The sequence below is a fragment of the Bufo bufo genome, chromosome 1 (assembly GCF_905171765.1).
Source record: "Bufo bufo chromosome 1, aBufBuf1.1, whole genome shotgun sequence".
NCBI lineage: Eukaryota > Metazoa > Chordata > Amphibia > Anura > Bufonidae > Bufo > Bufo bufo.
The window spans coordinates 416,704,603-416,725,544 of NC_053389.1; the positions used below are offsets into that span (position 1 = coordinate 416,704,603).

General features: G+C 44.0%; 1 protein-coding gene across 1 annotated transcript in view; it reads left to right on the top strand.

The window, feature by feature from the left end:
• Positions 1-20,741, top strand: part of STC2 (stanniocalcin 2) — a 21,723-nt gene extending 982 nt beyond the window's left edge. Inside the window, exons 2-4 of the mRNA XM_040406316.1 lie at positions 13,395-13,537; positions 14,436-14,647; positions 19,362-20,741. Of these exons, the coding sequence (XP_040262250.1) occupies positions 13,395-13,537; positions 14,436-14,647; positions 19,362-19,758 (752 nt within the window). The 3' untranslated portion in view covers positions 19,759-20,741. The remainder of the gene's footprint in view (positions 1-13,394; positions 13,538-14,435; positions 14,648-19,361) is intronic.
• Positions 20,742-20,942: the final 201 nt, after the last annotated feature.

The window sequence follows — 20,942 nt, forward strand, 5'->3', positions numbered from 1 at the left end:
GCAGAGTTGAGATTTCAAATGTCATTTGGCATAAAGTGGCCAGATTGGTGTGAAATATCACTGTATATAAAAGAAACAGATTTTGTCCAAGGAGCAGGCATAAAAAGCATAGAAAGCACACTATTTCAGAGGTCCTGTAAAAGAAGTGCTGTTTGAATAAGACATCTGTAGTAATCAAATCTTGCTCCATGACAAGTGCTGTGATTTGTAGTGTGCCAGCACCAGATCCTATCGTCAATGCTTGTGTAAAACCACGTGCTAAGAGTGCATAGCAGGGCTGGAATGTTACTCCAGTCACATGGGGATTGCAGAGTTAATGTCTTCAACCCAGAGGATGAAAAAACACACATCTCCAGACAGGCTGCTGTAGTAAATAGCTGGGTGTTTTGTCTGAAAAGACCAAGGCAGAGATCTTTTACAAGAAATGTCCTGTCTGATACTTAGCAAACATCTCAGTGAGATCCAGTTTGCCAATTTGGGTAACACTAGTACTTTGAGGTGATTGGGAGATGCCCAAGAAACCATTCTACACAGAAAGCTTGTACTGTAAAGACTATTCTGAGTGTAATGCGCTATGTGCTGATTTTCAGAATTATAATTTGCATATTTACATAACCCATTTCTTACAGATTAAAAGCACGGCTTTAAACATGTAATGTGCTTTTCATTTTCACTTTACACTATGCATTTCTTTGCAGTTTTCCCTTAGGGGAACATTGCATTGCCTCTGTGGTCTACAAAACCAAGCCTGATTGTGCCTCTGTCAGGCATAGTTACATTCCTAGCAAGCTAGGCTTGATAATGATTTATTCTGTTTACAAGCCACTGGCTTACACTGTGCCAAGAGGATAGCATTGAGTGGGAAAGTTCCTGGTCTTTCTCTACACAACTGACAATCTTTTCTCCTCTGTTTCAAAATATTTAACAAATGGGGATCAAGTAACAATGTTAATTAATCTATATCTAAACTGTGACAACATGTGTATCCATTTATTTATAGTCTACAGTCTATTGTCTATCTGTCCATCATTCGGTCTATCTATCTATCATCTATCTACTGTTTCTATCTATCTAATATCTATTATCTGTCTGTTTATTTATCTATCTACCTATCTGTCCGCCATTCTGTCTATCTATCTATATATCAAATATCTATCTATCTATCAAATATCTATCACCTATTTATTTATGTATCTATCTATCTATCTATCTATCTATCTATCTATCTATCTATCTATCTATCATTACCTCTCCACCTATCGAACATTCTCTACCTATTAATCATTAGAAAACTGGATTGGCTCTATAAGATTGGAACATGCCTTGCTTGCTTCTTCTCTATTGTTCTCCCAGTTAGTACATACAGTACAGAAAATGAATACAAGATCAAAAAAGTCTTGTTTCTAACCCTTATGGTAATGTTTAGAGAGGCTCGAAGAATGGCTGGTCAGTTAATTTTTTGGAACAATTCTTACTTGGGTCTCTTTATAATGTGCACTATGCTGTGCACCTGACAGTTAGATCCAAGATGGCACTGAAATTGGGGTTCTTAATAATCTATATAAAAGCCACATGAGAACTCTAGTCTCCATGGGGTAAAATATAAAATCACAGAAAGTGTGCGCCAGATATTTTTTTAAGGAAGAAAATATGACAGATTCTCTAAGATAATGGGGGAATGATGTGGTCTATGCCGGTTTTGATATTCCCTGCACTGCTGGAGGATGTGCCTATTATATGAATAGGTCTCATCATAAATTAGGTGCATATTTGGTAGTCTGTATGCCTAATGTGTGCTCTGTGTGCTAAGAGCTGAAGTAGATTTCTGTCTTCATTTGCGCTAGAAAATCGGGGTAAATGAAGATAAATGCATTGGGCTTGCTGTCCGCGCCCCCCTGCCCTCACCACACCCCCTTTTTGGAAAGTAGTGAGGGTGGCATAGAAATGCCCATTGCAACAAAATGTTACAATGGCACTTAAAAAGTCACAAATATGGTGCCTGGGGCTTTTATACGCCAAGAAAATGCCATAGGGAGATAATAAATCTTTGCCATTGATCTGAAGCTCTTCCCTCATCAGAGTGTGGGAAACTTTAGTTTTAAGGAACAACATATTCTGTTTTATAGGAGAAAACTGGACATCATCTCAAGTGGTCAGAGAAGTCTAGGACGACTATCAATTTCCTTGTATTTGTCATACTTTAGGATGGTGCTGCGGTATAGTGAATATAGGATAAGAAGTACTTGCACGTCACTTTAAACCTCGTATATTACGTAAAGTCAGTCACTCGTCTTACAATCCAGTCTTCTACCAAGGTCACACAACTGGTGTATGTCATATATCATGATCATTTTAGTGAAAATGAGGAGAAGACATAAAGAACATATAGAATGACGGTTCCTGGATGGTATCCAGTGTTATAAAACAGAAGAGCTACATATTCTGCTATTGATGTACTATAATACAGCTTTTTTTCCAGTGACATCATTCTGTGAATTGCATGACGTAAGATATTGTTACCATGCCATACACAGTGGCATACCTGCAATAGAGGCAGACCACACAACTTCTATAAGGCAGTAGGCAGGGGTAGACTGGCCCCATTTTGTAGTCATGCCCAAATTGATAGAAGGTAGGGCCAGCAATACCATATTGTGGCACATTATACCACCCCAACGAGGCAGTTCATCACAAAATCCTGCCAGCAGCACAAAATACATCACTAAAAACTTCCACTGGCCAGCCATGAGAAGGGCCCAGGCAGCCCCCTGGGCATCGGCCAACCGGAAAATTTCCCTGTAAGGTCTATGGCCAATCTGCTCCTGGCAGTAGGGGAGGGGAGGCCCAGCACAGTTCCTTGGGTGAAAACACTGCATTTTCACACAGCCGCCACTAGGGGGAGCTCAATTCATAGAAAGAGATTATTATAGCTTCCATGGTAGTTGAATTAATTTCTATTCCCTGAGCTCCTCCCAGTGGTGGCTGCAGACAGACAGCTAGTCTTGTAATAGAAGAAGAGAAGCAGGAGATTTATAAATGTATTTTGTACCAGTTTTCTGATGTAAATACATTGAGAAATGTGGTGGTCAGTACGAGCACCATATATCTAAAGCACCTGTTCCACTTTTTCTGACATAAAATTCAGGCCAAAGGCAACTTCTCTAATTACCATTTGTACTTAATAAAAATTTCTTCCACTTGCTAAAATTTTTTTTTACATTCGTCAGAAATCTGCATTGCCTGGGAGTGATCGACACGCATACATTGGGAAGCTAGGTGCAGGGGACCCATACTAAGTGTTGCTATGGGGCCTTATAAGATCTGTGTACACTCCTGGTCATACACTTTGTAGTATCTTAAGGTCCAGCAAATTCTGTATAAAGAGGTATATACCATATGTCACAGATTTGAAGAGACCATTATCAGTAAGTGGCAGTTTCGTTATTACTTTATGTGTATGGCAATAGCATTCATAATGATGCATAACATTATAGAGAGGAGAATTGGTCCACAGTGGCGTGTCTAGGTTGTTTGGACCCGGGGCGGGTCCTTTCTCTGGCACCCCCCCCCCCCGCCCCCCAATACTTGACCACACACCTCTTACATCCAGGGACAACTCCTGTCATGTAGACCTTCTCTTTCCTCTTCTCTTCCATTAGACCGCCATGACAAATTCTTTCAGCCGCATCTCGTTTTTACAGAGTTTGTAATACAGACACGTTAGATTTCTCCAATTTTTCCATTAACCTCCCCATCCTGGTGTCCCCACAGTGTCATCCTGCTGCCACCCCCAATACTGTGCCCCCCAATGCCCCAGGTACTATATTGCTGAAAAAAATAGTGACCCAGTAGACATAATTGGGGTCATTTATCAAACTGGTGTAAAGTATAACTGGATTTCCAAAAGAGCTGTCAAATATGAAAGGTGGAATCTGATTGGTTGCTATTGGCAACTAAGCCAGTCCTATTTTACAGCAGTTTGATAAATTACCCTAAATGTCCCTATAGTGTCCACAGCAGCTATAATATCCCCTAGAGTGCCCCAAGTAATAATAACACCCTATATTGTGCTCTATCCCTGCATAGTGTCCCCATAAATAATAGAATTGCCCCTACAGTGCCTCCCCAATAGCAATGCCCCCCACGCTGCCCCTACACAGTAATTTCCCCCACACTGCCCCCACACAGTAATTTCCCCCACACTGCCCCCACACAGTAATTTCCCCCACACTGCCACCATATAGTAATTTGCCCCACACTGCCTCATATAGTAATTTCCCCTACATTGCCCCATATAGTAATTTTCCCAACATTGCCCCCACACAGTCATTTCCCCCACACTGCCCTCCTATCTCAAGAATGGGGAATGGAAAGAAAAAATAACCAAGCCCACTCACTTGACTGTTTTCAGATGTCCCATAACAGTGAATGGAGAGAAAGCCATTCCTGTGTTTTGCGCTCTCCATTCATTGCATGTGTGAGGAATATGGAGTAGGATTTCATTCCTGTCATTTGCCCCAGGAGTGGCAGAGGAAATCAAACTCCACAGGGGAACCCTGCTTCAAAGCGCAGCCAGATAGCAGAAAACTCCTAGCAGGCCACATTTGGTTACATTTCACACCTCCATTCAGACAGCATGGATCCTGCAGGAAAACTTCAGTGCAGGGGGCCTAAGTCATTTCTCAGAACAAAAGCAACTATCAGACATGATGGAACCGGTGATTCATAAGGAATTATGAATCTCCCATCCATCACAGGCATAAACCAGATATATTTTTGCGACCCTGTGGTTAAGATGGACCGACTCCTGCTCGTAGTTGGGTGGTAGGATGCCAGGGAGGGGAGATACGGAGATCTCCCCACAGAAACATAATAACGGTACCATGTGTGGACTCTACCTGTAGCGGACCCGTTGGTATCAGAACCATCTCCCTGTGACCTTCTGGTCTGCAACTATGGGCCCTAATGGGTTTTGTGGGTCGTTTGGCTACCAGGACCAGGAGGGAGGGGGGAACCCTCCCAGAGGCAGGGAGAGACGTGGCCGACTACAGGTGAAAAGACCCATACAGGCAGAGTCCAGCTTCATTTCTCTGAAGGGGGCTCACACTGACCATCGTGTTTGGAGGGACCTTTAAAACTGCTGACATCACTGCCTCTCATGTGACGACAGCCAAGGATTACAGGAACCATTATTCATCAACCCAAAGAACTCATCCATCTGGTAAACTGTCCACCCCTGTAGGTACTGATAATGTACATGACATGTCTGTTGATGGAAATGTGGGGGTGGGGGATATAATGTGTGCCTCTCCTCTCAGTGGGGAGGGGGTCATTAACACCAGCTGTGCTGAGGGCCCAGGGTGTGGCCAGCAAGCATGCTGGAACCTGTTGTCCTCAGGTGTAGGTACTGAGGGGACAAGCAGGGGGCAGACAGCTGTGGAGGAGGATGCAAATTAGGTCAGGGCTGTCCCAGGAGAAGTAGGGCTCCCAGGTAAAGCCTCAACCGGGATGTCAGAGGGCCAGGTTTGTCTGTCTGGACTGGCGACTTGGTCGGAAGCCAAGGGAAAGCAAGCACTACCAGCAGTGGCAGCGGCCATAGCTGCTGCCACGTGAAGTGGGAGTGCTGGGGGCCTAGGGGCCCCTCAGGGGTCTGATGGCTTTCCCCCTTTCGACCAAGTGGCTGCCAGGTCAGATGGAGGCCAGGAGACAAGTCCCGGGGACCTGACAGAGAACGTGGTAGTCTCTTCTATTCTGGCCAAGTCCGGTCAGGGGTTTCAGGTGGCGTTAGTGGCAGACTCCAGCTTGAACGCTCTCAAGGAGCAGGCGGCACAGCCTCCCTTGGACTCAGACCTCAAGCGGGTGGTCTGGGACCAAGGACCGCTGTACCGGGTCACGGTCCAGCAGGGCTCACCAGAGGTGTGGCCTAGGGACCGACAGCTAGTGGTACCCTATCCATTCAGGATGGAGTTGTTGCGGGTTACGCATGAGATTACGATGGCTGGACACCTAGGGGTCACTAAGACAAAGGCCAGATTAGGCCAGCATTTCTACTGGCCAAAGATGATGGTCGATGTGGTTGCCTACTGCCGTTCATGTGAAACCTGCCAGCGGGTGAGGAAGGCGGGGCCACGCCCCAAAGCCCCACTGGTAATGCTGCCCATAATTGAAGAGCCTTTCAGGAGGGTGGCAGTGGATCTGATTGGACTGCTGTCCATCCCCGGCAGTTCCGGGAAACGCTTCATATTGACGGTAGTAAATTAAGCCACCCGTTACCCGGAAGCGGTAGCCTTGTCGTCCATTCGGGCCGACAAGGTGGCCACCCTCTTGCTGAAGATTTTCTCCAAAGTGGGCTTTCCCCAGGAAATGCTCACCGACCAGGGGACCCAGTTCATGTCGCAATTGATGGAGTCCCTCTGTAGGCAGACGCAGGTGCAACATCTGGTGACCAGCCCGTACCACCCACAGACCAACGGCCTGGGCGAACGGTTTAATGGCACCTTGAAGCAGATGCTTAAGATGTTCGTCAACTCCCACGGGCGTGACTGGGAGCGGTACCTCCCACACCTGCTTTTCGCCTACCGGGAGGTCCCACGGGCCTCCACGGGGTTCCCCCCCTTCGAGCTCCTGTAGGGGTGATGTGTGCGGGGGCCCCTGGCTCTGGTGAAAGAGGCCTGGGAGGGAGATGGAGCCACCCCTGGGGTGTAGGTCATCGAGTATGTCATGTGTTTCCAGGACAAGAGGCAGGCCTTGTCGTAGCTGGTGCACGATAATATGGAGAGAGCCCAGGCCGACCAAAAGCGATTATACGACCAGGATGCTTGTGAGAGGACCTACCAGGTGGGTCAAAAGGTATGGGTACTGGTCCCCGTAAATCAGGACAAGCTTTAGGCGGCTTGGGAAAGTTCGTACCTTGTGCACCAGCGCCACAACGCCAAAACGTGCCTGGTCACCCTGGACCATGCCCGGGGAAGGCAGAAAGCCTTCCACATGAATATGATGAAGGCACATCATGAGAGCGAGGCATGTGCCCTCCCTGTATGCAACCTTCCAGAAGAGGGTGAGGAGGAGACCCTCCTGGACATGCTCACCCAGGTTAAGGTGGGTGGGTCCATCGAGGGTGTGGAGGTGGGCCAACAGCTCTTGGAGGGCCAACAGTCCCAGCTATGGGCCACCCTTTATCCCTTCCGAGAATTGTTCAGCAACAAGCCCTGAAGGACAGAGTTGGCCGTCCATCACGCAAACACCGGGGATCACCCCCCAATCCGGCGTCAAGCATATCGTGTTTCCTTGGAAGTGGAGCACCACATACACAAGGAGATCGACGAGATGCTGAAGCTGGGGGTCATCCAGGCATACAACAGCACTTGGGCCTCGCCTGAGGTCCTCGTCCCAAAGAAGGACCGGACCACCTGGTTTTGCGTGGACTACAGGGGACTTACCGCTTTCACGGTCACCGATGCGTACCTAATGCCACACATTGATGACCTGCTCGATCAGTTGGCCAGGGTCCAGTACCTGACCATCATGGATCTGAGCTGGGGGTATTGGCAGATTCCCCTGACCCGTGAGATTTGGGAATGCTCTGCCTTTATCACCCCCTTTTGGATTGTATGAGTCCACTGTTATGCCGTTCGGCATGAAGAATGCCCCTGCCACCTTTCAGCGCATGGTACCTGGATGACATTTCCATCTTCAGTCCCACATGGGAGGATCACCTAGAGCACGCAGGTGCTCGGGCGGAACCGCTAGGCAGGCTTAACCATAAATCCGGAAAAGTGCCAGCTGGGCATGAGCGAGGTCCACTACCTGGGGCACCGGGTAAGTGGGGGGGCCATGAAGCCAGAGCCTGGGAAAGTGGATGCCATCGCATCCTGGCCCACCCCCAGGACCAAGAAACAGGTGATGTCCTTCCTGGGCATAGCCGGGTACTATAGGAGGTTCATCCTCCACTATAGTAGCCTGGCAAAGCCCTTGATGGACCACACCAAGAAGAAGCTGCCCTCCACAGTAGATTGGACAAACGACTGCGAGACGTCCTTACGGGCACTGAAGGCCGCCCTCTCGAGCTTCCCTGTACTACAGGCAGCCGACTTCACGCGGCCGTTTATAGTATAAACCAACGCCATTGATTTTGGCCTTGGTGCCGTGCTCAGCCAGGTCGACATGATGGGCTAGGAACACCCCGTTTTGTACATGAATTGGAATCTCCTGCTGAGGGAGGTGGCCTACTCCAAGATGGAGGAGTGCCTGGTAATTGTCTGGGCACTACACCGGTTGCAGCCGTATTTATACGGGCGCCAATTTACCATGGAGACGGACCACAACCCCCTCAGCTGGCTGAACACTGTGTCAGGGACGAATGAGAGGTTGCTACGCTGGAGCAGTATCACTTTACCATTCGCCACATGAAGGGCCGTGACCACGGGAACGCCGATGGGTTATCTTGGCAAGGAGAGGGTGCGGATGGGCGCACGGGGGGACACAGGAATGTGCTGCCTCCTAGCGCCCTCTAAACAGGGGAGGTGTGAAGAATATGGAGTATGATTTTATTTCTGCCATTTGCCCCAGGAGTGGCAGAGGTAATCAAACTCCTCAGGGGGGCCTTGCTTAAAAGCGCAGCCAGATAGCAGAAAACTCCTAGCAGGCCACATTTGGTTACATTTCACACCTCCATTCAGACAGCACGGATCCTGCAGGAAAACCTCCCTGCAGGGGGTCTAAGTCATTGTTTGGAACAAAATCAGACATGATGGAACCGGCGATTCATAAGGAATTATGAATCTCCCGTCTATCACAGGCATAAACCAGATATATATACGGACCCTGTGGCCAAGATGGACCGGCTCCTGCTCGTAGTTGGGTAGTAGGATGCCAGGGAGGGGAGATACGGAGATCTCCCCACAGAAACATAATAACGGTACCATGTGTGAACTCTACCTGTAGCCAGAACCCAGGATGACCCGTTGTTCCCAGAACCATCAACCTGTGACCTTCTGGTCTGGAGCTATGGGCCCCAATGGGTTTTGTGGGTCGTTTGGCTGCCAGGACCAGGAGGGAGGGGGGACCCCTCCCAGAGGCAGGGAGGGGCGTGGCCAACTACAGGTGAAAAGACCCATGCAGGCAGACTCCAGCATCTTTTCTCTGAAGGGGGATCACGCTGACCATCGTGTTTGGAGGGACCGTTAAAACTGCTGACATCACTTCCTCCCATGTGACAACAGCCAAGGATCACAGAAACCACTATTCATCAACCCAAAGAACTCATCCATCTGGTAAACTGACTTTTTGCTTAGTTTAATCCTGTTTGTACCATACCACCTGATTCTGCACATCGGTCCACTGTATATATTCTCTGTTATATGTGTACTGTCTAGTGAGCCCTTAAGGCGATTAAATATATAATTTAATCTTGTGTTGCCCTGTATCTCGATCATGAATCCCCACGTCCGTGTTTCGGCATAGTTATAAGCTACTGCAGGTTGGTTTCTCACCCTATATAATCCAGTTAGTGGACCGGGCTTATATCAAACGAGAAACTGGTGGCAGTATGCCCGGGCTATGGAAGCGCTGTTGCACTGGGGCAGTGAAAAGGCTCTTTCAGCTTGTCAGGGTTGTGAGCGAGTGTCTCTAACCCTCTGCCTCTTTGTGCCCGCGTGGACAGGAGGCAACTGTGTACTCTGTACTACGCTTACCTTACCTGCTCCTCTGGGAGGGCGTAATGTCACGTCTTGGTGTCCAGTGACTATACCGTATCTCGTGAGCTCGACGTGAGGTGCGGTATTTGTCACAGCAGGGCCTAGTTTTTAAGATAGGAGTGGGGTCCACATAAACATCCAATCTAATGAAGTTCTCGCCTTGGCTGTATTTTAACTCAGGACTGCATGCCAATAGTGCCAACAGCTATATCACTGTGCATGTTTTATACTCTTTTTCACCTCCAAAGCTGTATACACTGTTCTGTTGGTTTCATTTCCAAACTCAAGCAGCAAGTCCTCACTTCTACATGGGAAGATGGGCAGGCTAATGATCGATTATTTGTATGGACCTTCATTTCCAATAAGCGTCCTGTGTAAATGTGAATGAAAGTTCCTGATGCTTATCCAGTGATATCAGCCTGTTTAAATGGGTCCTGCAGTCCCTGCTGGATCGATGTCCATTCAAAGCATGCTCTGCTGTGTTGATAGCAGGCGGTAAAAAACATATTCCTATGAGCAGCACGTTGAGGAGTCTCAGCTAAGGTGTGAAACTTGCGCAGTGTCTGGCATTGCAAAAGGCAATTGCAAAATTTTGAACGCAGATTTGGATGTTAATAGAAAAAATAATATGAGAAGAATGAAATAACATATTTGGCAAATTACACTTAGATTTCACACCTTCTGTAAAGTAAAAACCTTACACTCTTGGGTACGCAGATTGAGGCTTAAGTCACTGTCCAGACAAAGAAGCATATTTTGGAGAGTAGAATATGGCTAGGTACCTTGTGAGAACAGTCAATTCTCAGCAGTATGGTTTTTCTTAGTAAGGAAATGTTTGCTAAGAAGGAAAGCCAAGTGAAGTACAAGTCGAGTCACACTTCCTGGCTGCTCCAGCAGATGTTTAAAACATACACTGCTTCATAGGTCATAGGGTCAGCATTTTGTAGAGTATTTGATATCCTCAATTTACAACTCCTAGTGCACTTAATAACCATGGATGGGGGCAAGAGGGATGTTTTCCAAACATTTATGTTACTAAGTTACTTAGATGCTCATTCACTTGTGTGACGTGAATGAGGAATGAACTGGCACCCACTTCCGTAGCATGGACAGTGGAACCAAAGTCTTCAGATCCAAATCCAAACTTCTGAAAATTGATTTCATACTTTTTTAAACGGTTTTAATTTTTTAGCCAGAATGCATAAAAAATGACTTCTTTTGCACATTTTTATATCTTTTTACATTTTGCAACTGTAAACTATGCAAGTCAAAGCAGTTTTCAATTACATTTTAAGCTAACTCCGTAAAAATTCAGAACCATAGCAGGGTTAAGAAAATGGTCCTCTACTGCAAATTCTTACTAGGACTATATGACGCATTTTATGACATAAGCTTAAGATTAAGGATTTTGTGACAACATTTCTGGTAATACCTTAAAGTTTGAATATTCCTAAAGGTCTAAAGGTCAACACTTAATATTCCTGGTGGTTTTGGATGGTTTTTAAATGATACATACAATTTCGGAACTTCAAATCCAAGGCTTGCCTTCACATAGCCATGAAGGATAAAAGTCTGTCTACCAACAGCCGCCACTACAGGTGCTCACTTCAGTTGTAGTTATGTAGCTCCAATTGGACGCGAGGTCACTGGCCTATGGAGAGGCTGTAGCGCTCACTGGAGTGCCACAGCCTCTTCAAACAGCTGATTGGTGGGGGTGCTGGGGATCAGACCCTCACTTGCAGATAGGTCCTCAATATTCTACTCTCAGATAACCCCTTTAATTCTAGGACGGCTTAGCTTCCCCTCCTAAGGGATGATGGGTTCTGGATATCTAAATTTTTTATTAGAATGAATGCTTCAAAGAACTACTAAATAGCTATATCATGCGCCTCATCTTGGGAGAAAGTGTGTAGGTATCATAATGTTTTTCCTTAGTTTCATGAAGCTGCTCACACATCTCATGTTGGAGCTTTCACTATACATTAGTAGTAATAATGCTGATCATTTGAGCCTGAGGGCCACTTCTTAAAATACATCTTTAATAATACATCACCTGACGTTCCACTTTATTGTAAGGTTTAGTGAGGTAGCTAGACACAGAGGGTGGAATTCGAGAAGGTTAATGTGTTTTATGTTACTCTAGGCTTTCAAGGCCAGAGGAATTTGTTGTCACAAGACTCCAGAGCCCAAGAGGAATCATAATTTATAGTAAAAAAAACTGGAGGCAAATATTGGAATAATAATAATATGCGTCTTGAGCTTGGTACATTCATGTGCCCTAAATGTCTAGTACATGGGCCCTCCCTCGAAGAACGGTGGTTTCACAGTTTCTGTTGTGCCTTTGAACTTGGAAGAACCCAGCTACAAACAGCAGGTGGGACAACTCATGTGCAAATGTATACAGCACTTTGCCAAATCCATTAATGAACTATATTTAGTTAACCCATGGCTCTAATGGCTGGTTAGGGGTCCATAGAATATTATGCTCTGGGGTCAGATAATTCTCAGTCTGGCTTAGGCTGTCAGCTGGAATAGGTATCCAACTACTCCTAAACACACCCTGAAAGCTCAACTTTTTCTACAAGTCTATAACCTAGCTTAGAGTCTGCCTCAACTGCTATTTCCATACTGGTTCCACCATTCACCTGAAGAGGTTAGATCTTACCCATTTCTCCACTTCTTGTATCTGGCCAATAATTCATATACATTGTTAGGACATATGGATATGGCTTTATCATGAGGGTAATTTTGATATTCAGTTTTGCAGGAGGCTGAATTAATGAAATTTCTGACAAATTAATGATATTTTACACATTTTATGATAAATTTGAAGCATCTTTAACTCTTACACGTCTGGCTTGAGATGTTACAGAACTTTCTACACCACCACTTTACTTGAGTAAGACTTTAACAATTTTTGTGACTAGGGTTGAGCGAAGTTTGATTCGGAACATAGATCCAAGGTCGTTTTGTTCAAAACTTCATTTGGATACTGTACGGAGACCCATCTCCGTACAGCATTCAAATATATGGGCTGCGCAGAGGTGAAATTCATTAAGTCCAATGTCTCGCAAGACTTTGGTGAAGAGCTTCGGTCTTCGATTGTACAACTTTAAAACAATTTTAAAACAGCAATCCGAAGTCGGCTTGGGTAGTGACTGGTACCTCAGTACTGAAGCCGGCTTTGGATTGCAGTTTTAAAATGGTTTTTAAGTTGTACAATTGAATGCCGAAGTTCTTTACAGAAGTCTTGTAACACATTTCACCTTCGCGCAGCCCATACTTTTGAATGTTGTACTGAGACGGGTCTCCGTACAGCATTCAAATGAAGTTTTGAATGAATCGACTTCGAATCTATGATCCGAAGCACGCTTCGCTCAACTCTTTAAATTTTGCAGTTGATAAATCTGTCTTAAGTGAGCTCAACAAACTAAATATGGCCACTTTCCCACCTTTTCAAAGCTGTAGTGAGTTGTGGAAACATACGAAACAGTGCAAATTCCTTATGCAAGTAAGCCCAAAAAGTCACAAAGCCTTATTTTGAAACTTATTGAAGCCAGAATACTGGAGCGCAGAGTGTGATAAATTATCCCCTATGTTCTTATTACTTTATGCACATTTAATAAATGGTTTGTCTAATGTTTTACTATGCACTCAGTACATCGGTACAGTTTCACATAGTTTGTTACGTGATTTCAGCTGAAATTCAACATTGTTTAGTCAACGCTGGAGATGTGGGATGTGGAGTCTTTGAATGCTTTGAAAACAATTCCTGTGAGATCCGAGGTCTACATGAAATCTGCATGACCTTCCTACACAATGCCGGTAGATTTGATGCCCAGGTATTGTAAAACTTTACTGAATAATTCATGTTAAAGGGGTTGTCTGGATGGATTTTCTTTTTTCTCTTTTTGGAAACAAAGACTTAGAATGCCATAAAAAAAAACAAAAGAAATGGTATCTTAACGCTCTCCCACCACTCCCTGTTTACCACTTCCTGGTCCCTCTTTACACACATGAAATGACTGCTCAGCCCATGCTCAGATTTACTGATATTTCTTTCATTTCTTGAAAAAACTGCTAATATGCTAATGTTTATGAGGTTCTCAAATTGGATGTCTCATCTTGAGATTTGTGGTATTTAATTTCTACTCCTGCACCAGAAGTACATGTCCAAAGATATACAATATGCAGTATATTCATACATTTTGTAGAGGAAGACCCTATAGCTGTTATGATCTTGGAGACAGGGCCTTAGCTCTGGTTGGTTCCATGTGTAGAAGACTGCCACTTCTGGAAGAATCAATCTGCCAATCTGTGTATATCTCCACACTATCAGACACTCTGTGCATCACGTCCTGCTTGATAAAGGGCCAATCTGCCTTAAGTCCCGAAACGTTGCTGTAATGATAAATAATGCACTTTTTTTTGGCTGGATCAATAAATCGACACATTGAATTGCATCTGTAGTGTGCTGTCCTAAATTAAACTGTATGTTTGTCAATCATGAGAGGGTGACATTACCAAATAAAGCAGTAGTTGGTAGTGATGACTGCAGCAGTGGCAACTTGGAATGAGATGATCCAACATTGTTTCAGAATGCCCCTCGCAGAACAAAATGAAGAATTGTTTTCATATTGCAGAAAGATACACGAGACCTAGCTATGCAGATATTTCTTATTGTATTACACAGCCACAAAAGAGAAATTTCTAAATCTTGTTATTTTATCTGTATTTCAGGGAAAATCATTCATCAAGGATGCCCTTAAATGCAAAGCTCATGGACTGAGACATAAATTTAGTTGTATTAGTCGTAAATGCCCTGCCATTAAAGAAATGGTGTACCAGCTCCAAAAGGAATGCTATGCCAAGCATGACCTCTGCTCTGCTGCCAAGGAAAATGTCCAAGTGATTGTGGAGATGATTCACTTCAAAGACCTCCTGTTACATGAGTAAGTGATGATGGTCAGAAAGCATTGCAGTTCTGCCAGGAGCATTTTGGGCCCATTTTTTCTGGATTTCCTTCTTTTAAGGATTGTAGCTAGTAGCATAAAACCGACATTTGAAGTACAAGTCATTTGCAGAACTGACACTTTTATTAATGAAAGTTGAACAGTCATGAATTTATTTTTTGTTGTTTTGAAATTAAAGAACCTTTAACCAGTCATACATCATTTGCTGACCATAATGTATTATTAGAATCGTTTCCACTATTATTACTCCCAACACATTTCTCAACACCATACAATTTATTAAATAGGTTCTCCATAAATCCTAACTTGGCACATTTCAGGTTATAATGGTTGTAATTAGTGTTGGGCGCGAATATTTGAATAGCAAATATTAATTGTGAATATCGGCACTTCAAGAAATCGCGAATATATAAAATATAGTGATATGTATTCGTAATTTCGAATATTCTAGATTTTTTTTCATCAGTAACCTCCCTTCTTGCTTGTGGGCCAATGAGAAGGCTGCAATATCTTTGTCTGAGCTTAGCAACATCCCTAGCAACCAATAGGAAAGTTGCCTACCAATTACTATATAAGAACCTCCCCAGCAGCCCTTGTATCAGTGGTGTATCTTGGTTTTGTGCTGCCCTAGGCAAGACTAAACTCGGACACCCCCCTAATTTAAATTTGACCCACCCCTTCCTGTCAAGGCCAAACCCCTTCCTCTGTAAACCCCACCACTTCCTCTTTACAATTTGTGTTAGAAGTTGCGCTTTTTTAATTTTTAGAATAATGATACAGGCAGCCATTTTATTTAATACATTTGTGCTAATATACAGTACAGACCAAAAGTTTGGACACACCTTCTCATTCAAAGAGTTTTCTTTATTTTCATGACTATGAAAATTGTAGATTTACACTGAAGGCATCAAAACTATGAATTAACACATGTGGAATTATATACATAACAAACAAGTGTGAAACAACTGAAAATATGTCATATTCTAGGTTCTTCAAAGTAGCCACGTTTTGCTTTGATTACTGCTTTGCACACTCTTGGCATTCTCTTGATGAGCTTCAAGAGGTAGTCCCCTGAAATGGTTTTCACTTCACAGGTGTCCCCTGTCAGGTTTAATAAGTGTGATTTCTTGCCTTATAAATGCGGTTGGGACCATCAGTGGCGTTGAGGAGAATTCAGGTGGATACACAGCTGATAGTCCTACTGAATAGACTGTTAGAATTTGTATTATGGCAAGAAAAAAGCAGCTAAGTAAAGAAAAATGAGTGGCCATCATTACTTTAAGAAATGAAGGTCAGTCAGTCAGCCGAAAAATTGGGAAAACTTTGAAAGTAAGGGCTATTTTGACCATAAAGGAGAGTGATGGGGTGCTGCGCCAGATGACCTGGCCTCCACAGTCACCGGACCTGAACCCAATCGAGATGGTTTGGGGTGAGCTGGACCGCAGAGTGAAGGCAAAAGGGCCAACAAGGGCTAAGCATCTCTGGGAACTCCTTCAAGACTGTTGGAAGACCATTTAAGGGGACTACCTCTTGAAGCTCATCAAGAGAATGCCAAGAGTGTGCAAAGCAGTAATCAAAGCAAAAGGTGGCTACTTTGAAGAACCTAGAATATGACATATTTTCAGTTGTTTCACACTTGTTTGTTATGTATATAATTCCACATGTGTTAATTCATAGTTTTGATGCCTTCATAGTCATTAAAATAAAGAAAACTCTTTGAATGAGAAGGTGTGTCCAAACTTTTGGTCTGTACTGTATGTATAAAAAATATATATAAATATTGTGTAATACTGCCCCTCACCCCCCCCCCCCCTCCCCCAACGGCACAGAAAGTAGCACAAAACATTAAATAAAATGGCTGTATCATTATTCTAAATATTAAAAAAGCACAACTTCTGCCTTTGCCTTTGCTATGGAAAGACATACAGCCCTAACTGCCCTCTGTGATTACCCAGTCGCCATATTTATCGCCAATTTAGTATTTATGGGACTCCCATAAATACTAAATTGTCGATAAATATGGCGACTGGATGATCACAGGGGGCAGTTAGAGCTGTGTGTCTTTTCATAGCAAAGGCAGATTCACAGGCTACCACCCATAAAAGGCCGCCCATACACTGCAGGGGGCAGACAGAGCATGATCCACCGTAATGTAGGGGCACCCACCTATGTGGCCCATACACTGCAGGGGGCAGACAGGGCATGATCCACTGTAATGTAGGGGTTACCCACCTATGTGGCCCATACACTGCAGGGGGCAGACAGGGCATGATCCACTGTAATGTAGGGGCACCCACCTATGTGGTCCATACACTGCAGGGGGCAGACAGGGCATTACAGCCACCACTCACCGACTCAGGGCAGCAGGTAGATGAACACAAACAGGATCAGGTCAAACAGGAGGAAGACCCAGATGTCAAACCAGTAGGAGTGCTGAAACATCATCAGCAGGCAGCCCCGAGCCTCCCTCCTCACACCGTCTCCGGCCCGCCTTCATTTTGCTGCTGTGCCCGCGCCCGAGTGTCCATGCTGCGCTGTCTGAAGATCAGACGTCAATGTGAAAGGTTACCTTTAAAATACTTTGTCGTCCTGGGGAAGACATCCCAGTAGGCACTACAATATTACCACGCTCATGTTGTGGGCTTAAATAGTAATTAGAGATGCAGTCTTTAAGGGAAATGTGTCATTTTTTCCATAGCATTTTTTTTAGGCTTGTCCTTACTGGTTTAAACAGAGTTGTGCGTGCTAAATTTATCAAAACAGCGTGAATAATCAATTTGGCAAATCTTAAAACTGTCAGGAAATTCTACTCCACTTTTCCTATACCACTTCCCTACCTAATGAGGATTTGCAACTTTTTTTAGACTGTTTCACTCCACAAACCAGGTGTACTAACTTCATTATAAAATAGACCAGCATCTCAGAGTCCATAAATTGGGGCTTTATTCAAGAAAATCCATACAGTGGTTGAAAAAAGACCAAAATAACTCCTATTCGTTTTGGATTGCTTCTGTGCTCTTACTCGTGGCACACTGCTAAGTAAGGACACTGAAGCTGTCCCAAATACTGGACTATTTTCTGTTTATTTATTTTTTCCACATATTCCACAACGTATTGCTGTCCCTAGTGGAGCTTACAATCTAAGGGCTCTTTCACACTTGCGTTGTCCCGATCCGGCGTGTACTCCATTTGCCGGAATTACACGCCGGATCCGGAAAAACGCAAGTGAACTGAAAGCATTTGAAGACGGATCCGTCTTCAAAATGCGTTCAGTGTTACTATGGCAGCCAGGACGCTATTAAAGTCCTGGCTGCCATAGTAGTAGTGGGGAGCGGGGGAGCAGTATATTTACAGTCCGTGCGGCTCCCGGGGCGCTCCAGAATGACGTCAGAGCGCCCCATGCGCATGGATGACGTGATCCATGTGATCACGTCACCCATGCACGCGGGGCGCCCTGACGTCACTCTGAAGCGCCCGGGGAGCCGCACGGACGGTAAGTATACTGCTCCCCCACTCCCCACTACACTTTACCATGGCTGCCAGGACTTTAGCGTCCCGGCAGCCATGGTAACCACTCTGAAAAAGCTAAACGTCGGATCCGACAATGCGCCGAAACGACGTTTAGCTTAAGGCCGGATCCGGATCAATGCCTTTCAATGGGCATTAATTCCGGACCCGGCCTTGCGGCAAGTGTTCAGGATTTTTGACCGGAGCAAAAAGCGCAGCATGCTGCGGTATTTTCTCCGGCCAAAAAACGTTCCGGTCCGGAACTGAAGACATCCTGATGCATCCTGAACGGATTTCTCTCCATTCAGAATGCATTAGGATAAAACTGATCAGGATTCTTCCGGCATAGAGCCCCAACGACGGAACTCTATGCCGGAAGAAAAGAACGCAAGTGTGAAAGAGCCCTAAGTTCCCTATCAGTATGTGTACTAGGAAACCCCCGCAAACATGGGGAGTATATAAAAGCTATAAGCAGATATTGTCCTTGGTTAGATTTGAACCTAGGACCCTATCACTACAAGGCACCAGTGCAAACCACTGAGCCACCATGCCACTGTGCCAACTTTAGAAAAGCTACTTTAGTTTTCTATGTTTACAAGCAGAGTCCATGCAGCACAGATCCTGGGAGCACAAGGAAGGTTGAGATGGCTACAAACTTTTTTATCATAGCTTTGTATTAACTTGATACATTCCCCCTTTTAGTGTGCCCCAACTCACATTTCTGTCCTACAAACAACTCAAAAGGAATGCTCTTAAGTAATGGTCTTCTTACACTTACTAAAGCTGTATCCTAATATTCCCCTTTCCTATTGGATGCTTTTGAATAGGAGGCCAAGAAGAAAGTAGCCATTCTTCAGGAAGATCTAAAGGCTGCGTCTTTAGAGTACTTTACAAAGTCAATGTACTGTCACATACGGTACAAATGCCCTTTTGGACATGCCCACAACCCCACCTAGGACACAAACCCTGCCCATTTTGGCCCAGGACTGTCTCTGAAAATTAAAGGGAGTCCTTGCAAGTTATACAATAAATAGATAGATAGATAGATTACAATGAATCCTAACCAATGAGCATTAAATATTAGAGCAAAATAGTAGTAATATATAGTAATAGTTGAGTAATATATGATAGTATTTTTTTTTCTTATATAAATTATTCAACTGACATAATTTTTTTCTTCTTACAGGCCTTATGTTGACTTGGTCAACATTTTGTTGACCTGTGGGGATGAGGTGAAAGATGCAATTACTCGTAGTGTTCAAGCCCAATGTGCGCAGAACTGGGGAAGCCTTTGTTATATACTTAGCTTTTGCACCAGTGCTATACAAGGAGATGCTTCAGTAGGGTCGAGTGCCAGCCCATCAAGAAAACAAGGAGATTTAGTGAAAGGAGACACAGGAAAGTCCACTCGCAGTGATTCTTCATCTCTGTCTGATCTGGAAAAAGATACCAAAGCCACCAAAAGTGAAAAAGTTAACAAGCTACAACCAAATAATCGTGGAAAGATAAGTTTCAATAAAATGATGTTCAGTGCCACAGAGAGCTCTGATAAACCGATCGGTTTAACAGATATTCGGAGGTGAAACTGTCTTATCCCCAGCCTTTTCCATTCTCCTTCATTGAAAAATTGATCATATCACCCAGTATGGACATTCCAAGGCATTTATTATATATGAGGGCAATGCTTTGCCTGCAGTTCATTCTCATTTCCTGAAGCATTACCCCAAGCTCCTATGGAGAAGATGGAGCAGACGTTCAGAATTTGATCCTTCTTCAGCTCATTTCACCTGTATGGATTTATGATGTTAAATAAGATTATATGAGATCAAACAACTTTTAGTTGTTTAGTTCCTTAATAAGCTATGGTGTCAATGGTAAACTTAGGCTCAGATTTTAAGCTATATATGTTTCAACTCTAAAACCCCTCTGATGTAAAGAACATTTATATTAGAGATATAACTCATAACTACCCTTGTCATAAGCTATAATGCTGGATTTGTTGACTTCACATTCACTCATAATATGAGAAGATCCAACCATTATACACTTTAGTCTATTACCTACTTTTACTATTCACAATAGCAGTATGTAAAGTTAAAACATTTTATGAAGATCTACCCTCACAACCATACCCCAAATCTTTACTGTTTGCCCATACTAGTAAACACAGATTGGCCCCCAACTTCATGTGCCCTGCTCATCAACACTGGGAACATTGCTGCATCTGCAGAGACCAAGACCAACCTTTTCATCATCTGTCTACCACCAAACATGGTTGTTTGTTAAAAATGACTAACTCCAGAAAAGTAAGGTTTTGACCAGGTTTTTTTTGGGAGATATCTCTAAAACTTTAGAGTTTTCAGTTTTTTACTAGAACATAACCAAATGCCTTGATTACCTAGCCTAATAGCCAGTTGTTATTGTCAGTGGTAATAATCGGGTACAACACACAACCAACAGAGTCCATGCAAAGCATTGAATGTCTTGTTCAACAGATCACCTCAGCATGCATCATATAAAATAATTATTTCATATTATGAGGATATATTTCCTTATCTTTATATAATGAATATTGCTGCCATGGTGTGTGTGTGTGTGTGTGTGTGTGTATGTATACATGTCTATCTGTATGTGAGCTTATATATGTCTTTAAACTCACACATTAGAATGGTTAGGATTGAATGAAGGTTCGGATGAAGTTAAATGTATGTTTACATGTATATCTACTGGTTCAGTCTTTCATATTGTATATATTTCTTGCTTCTAT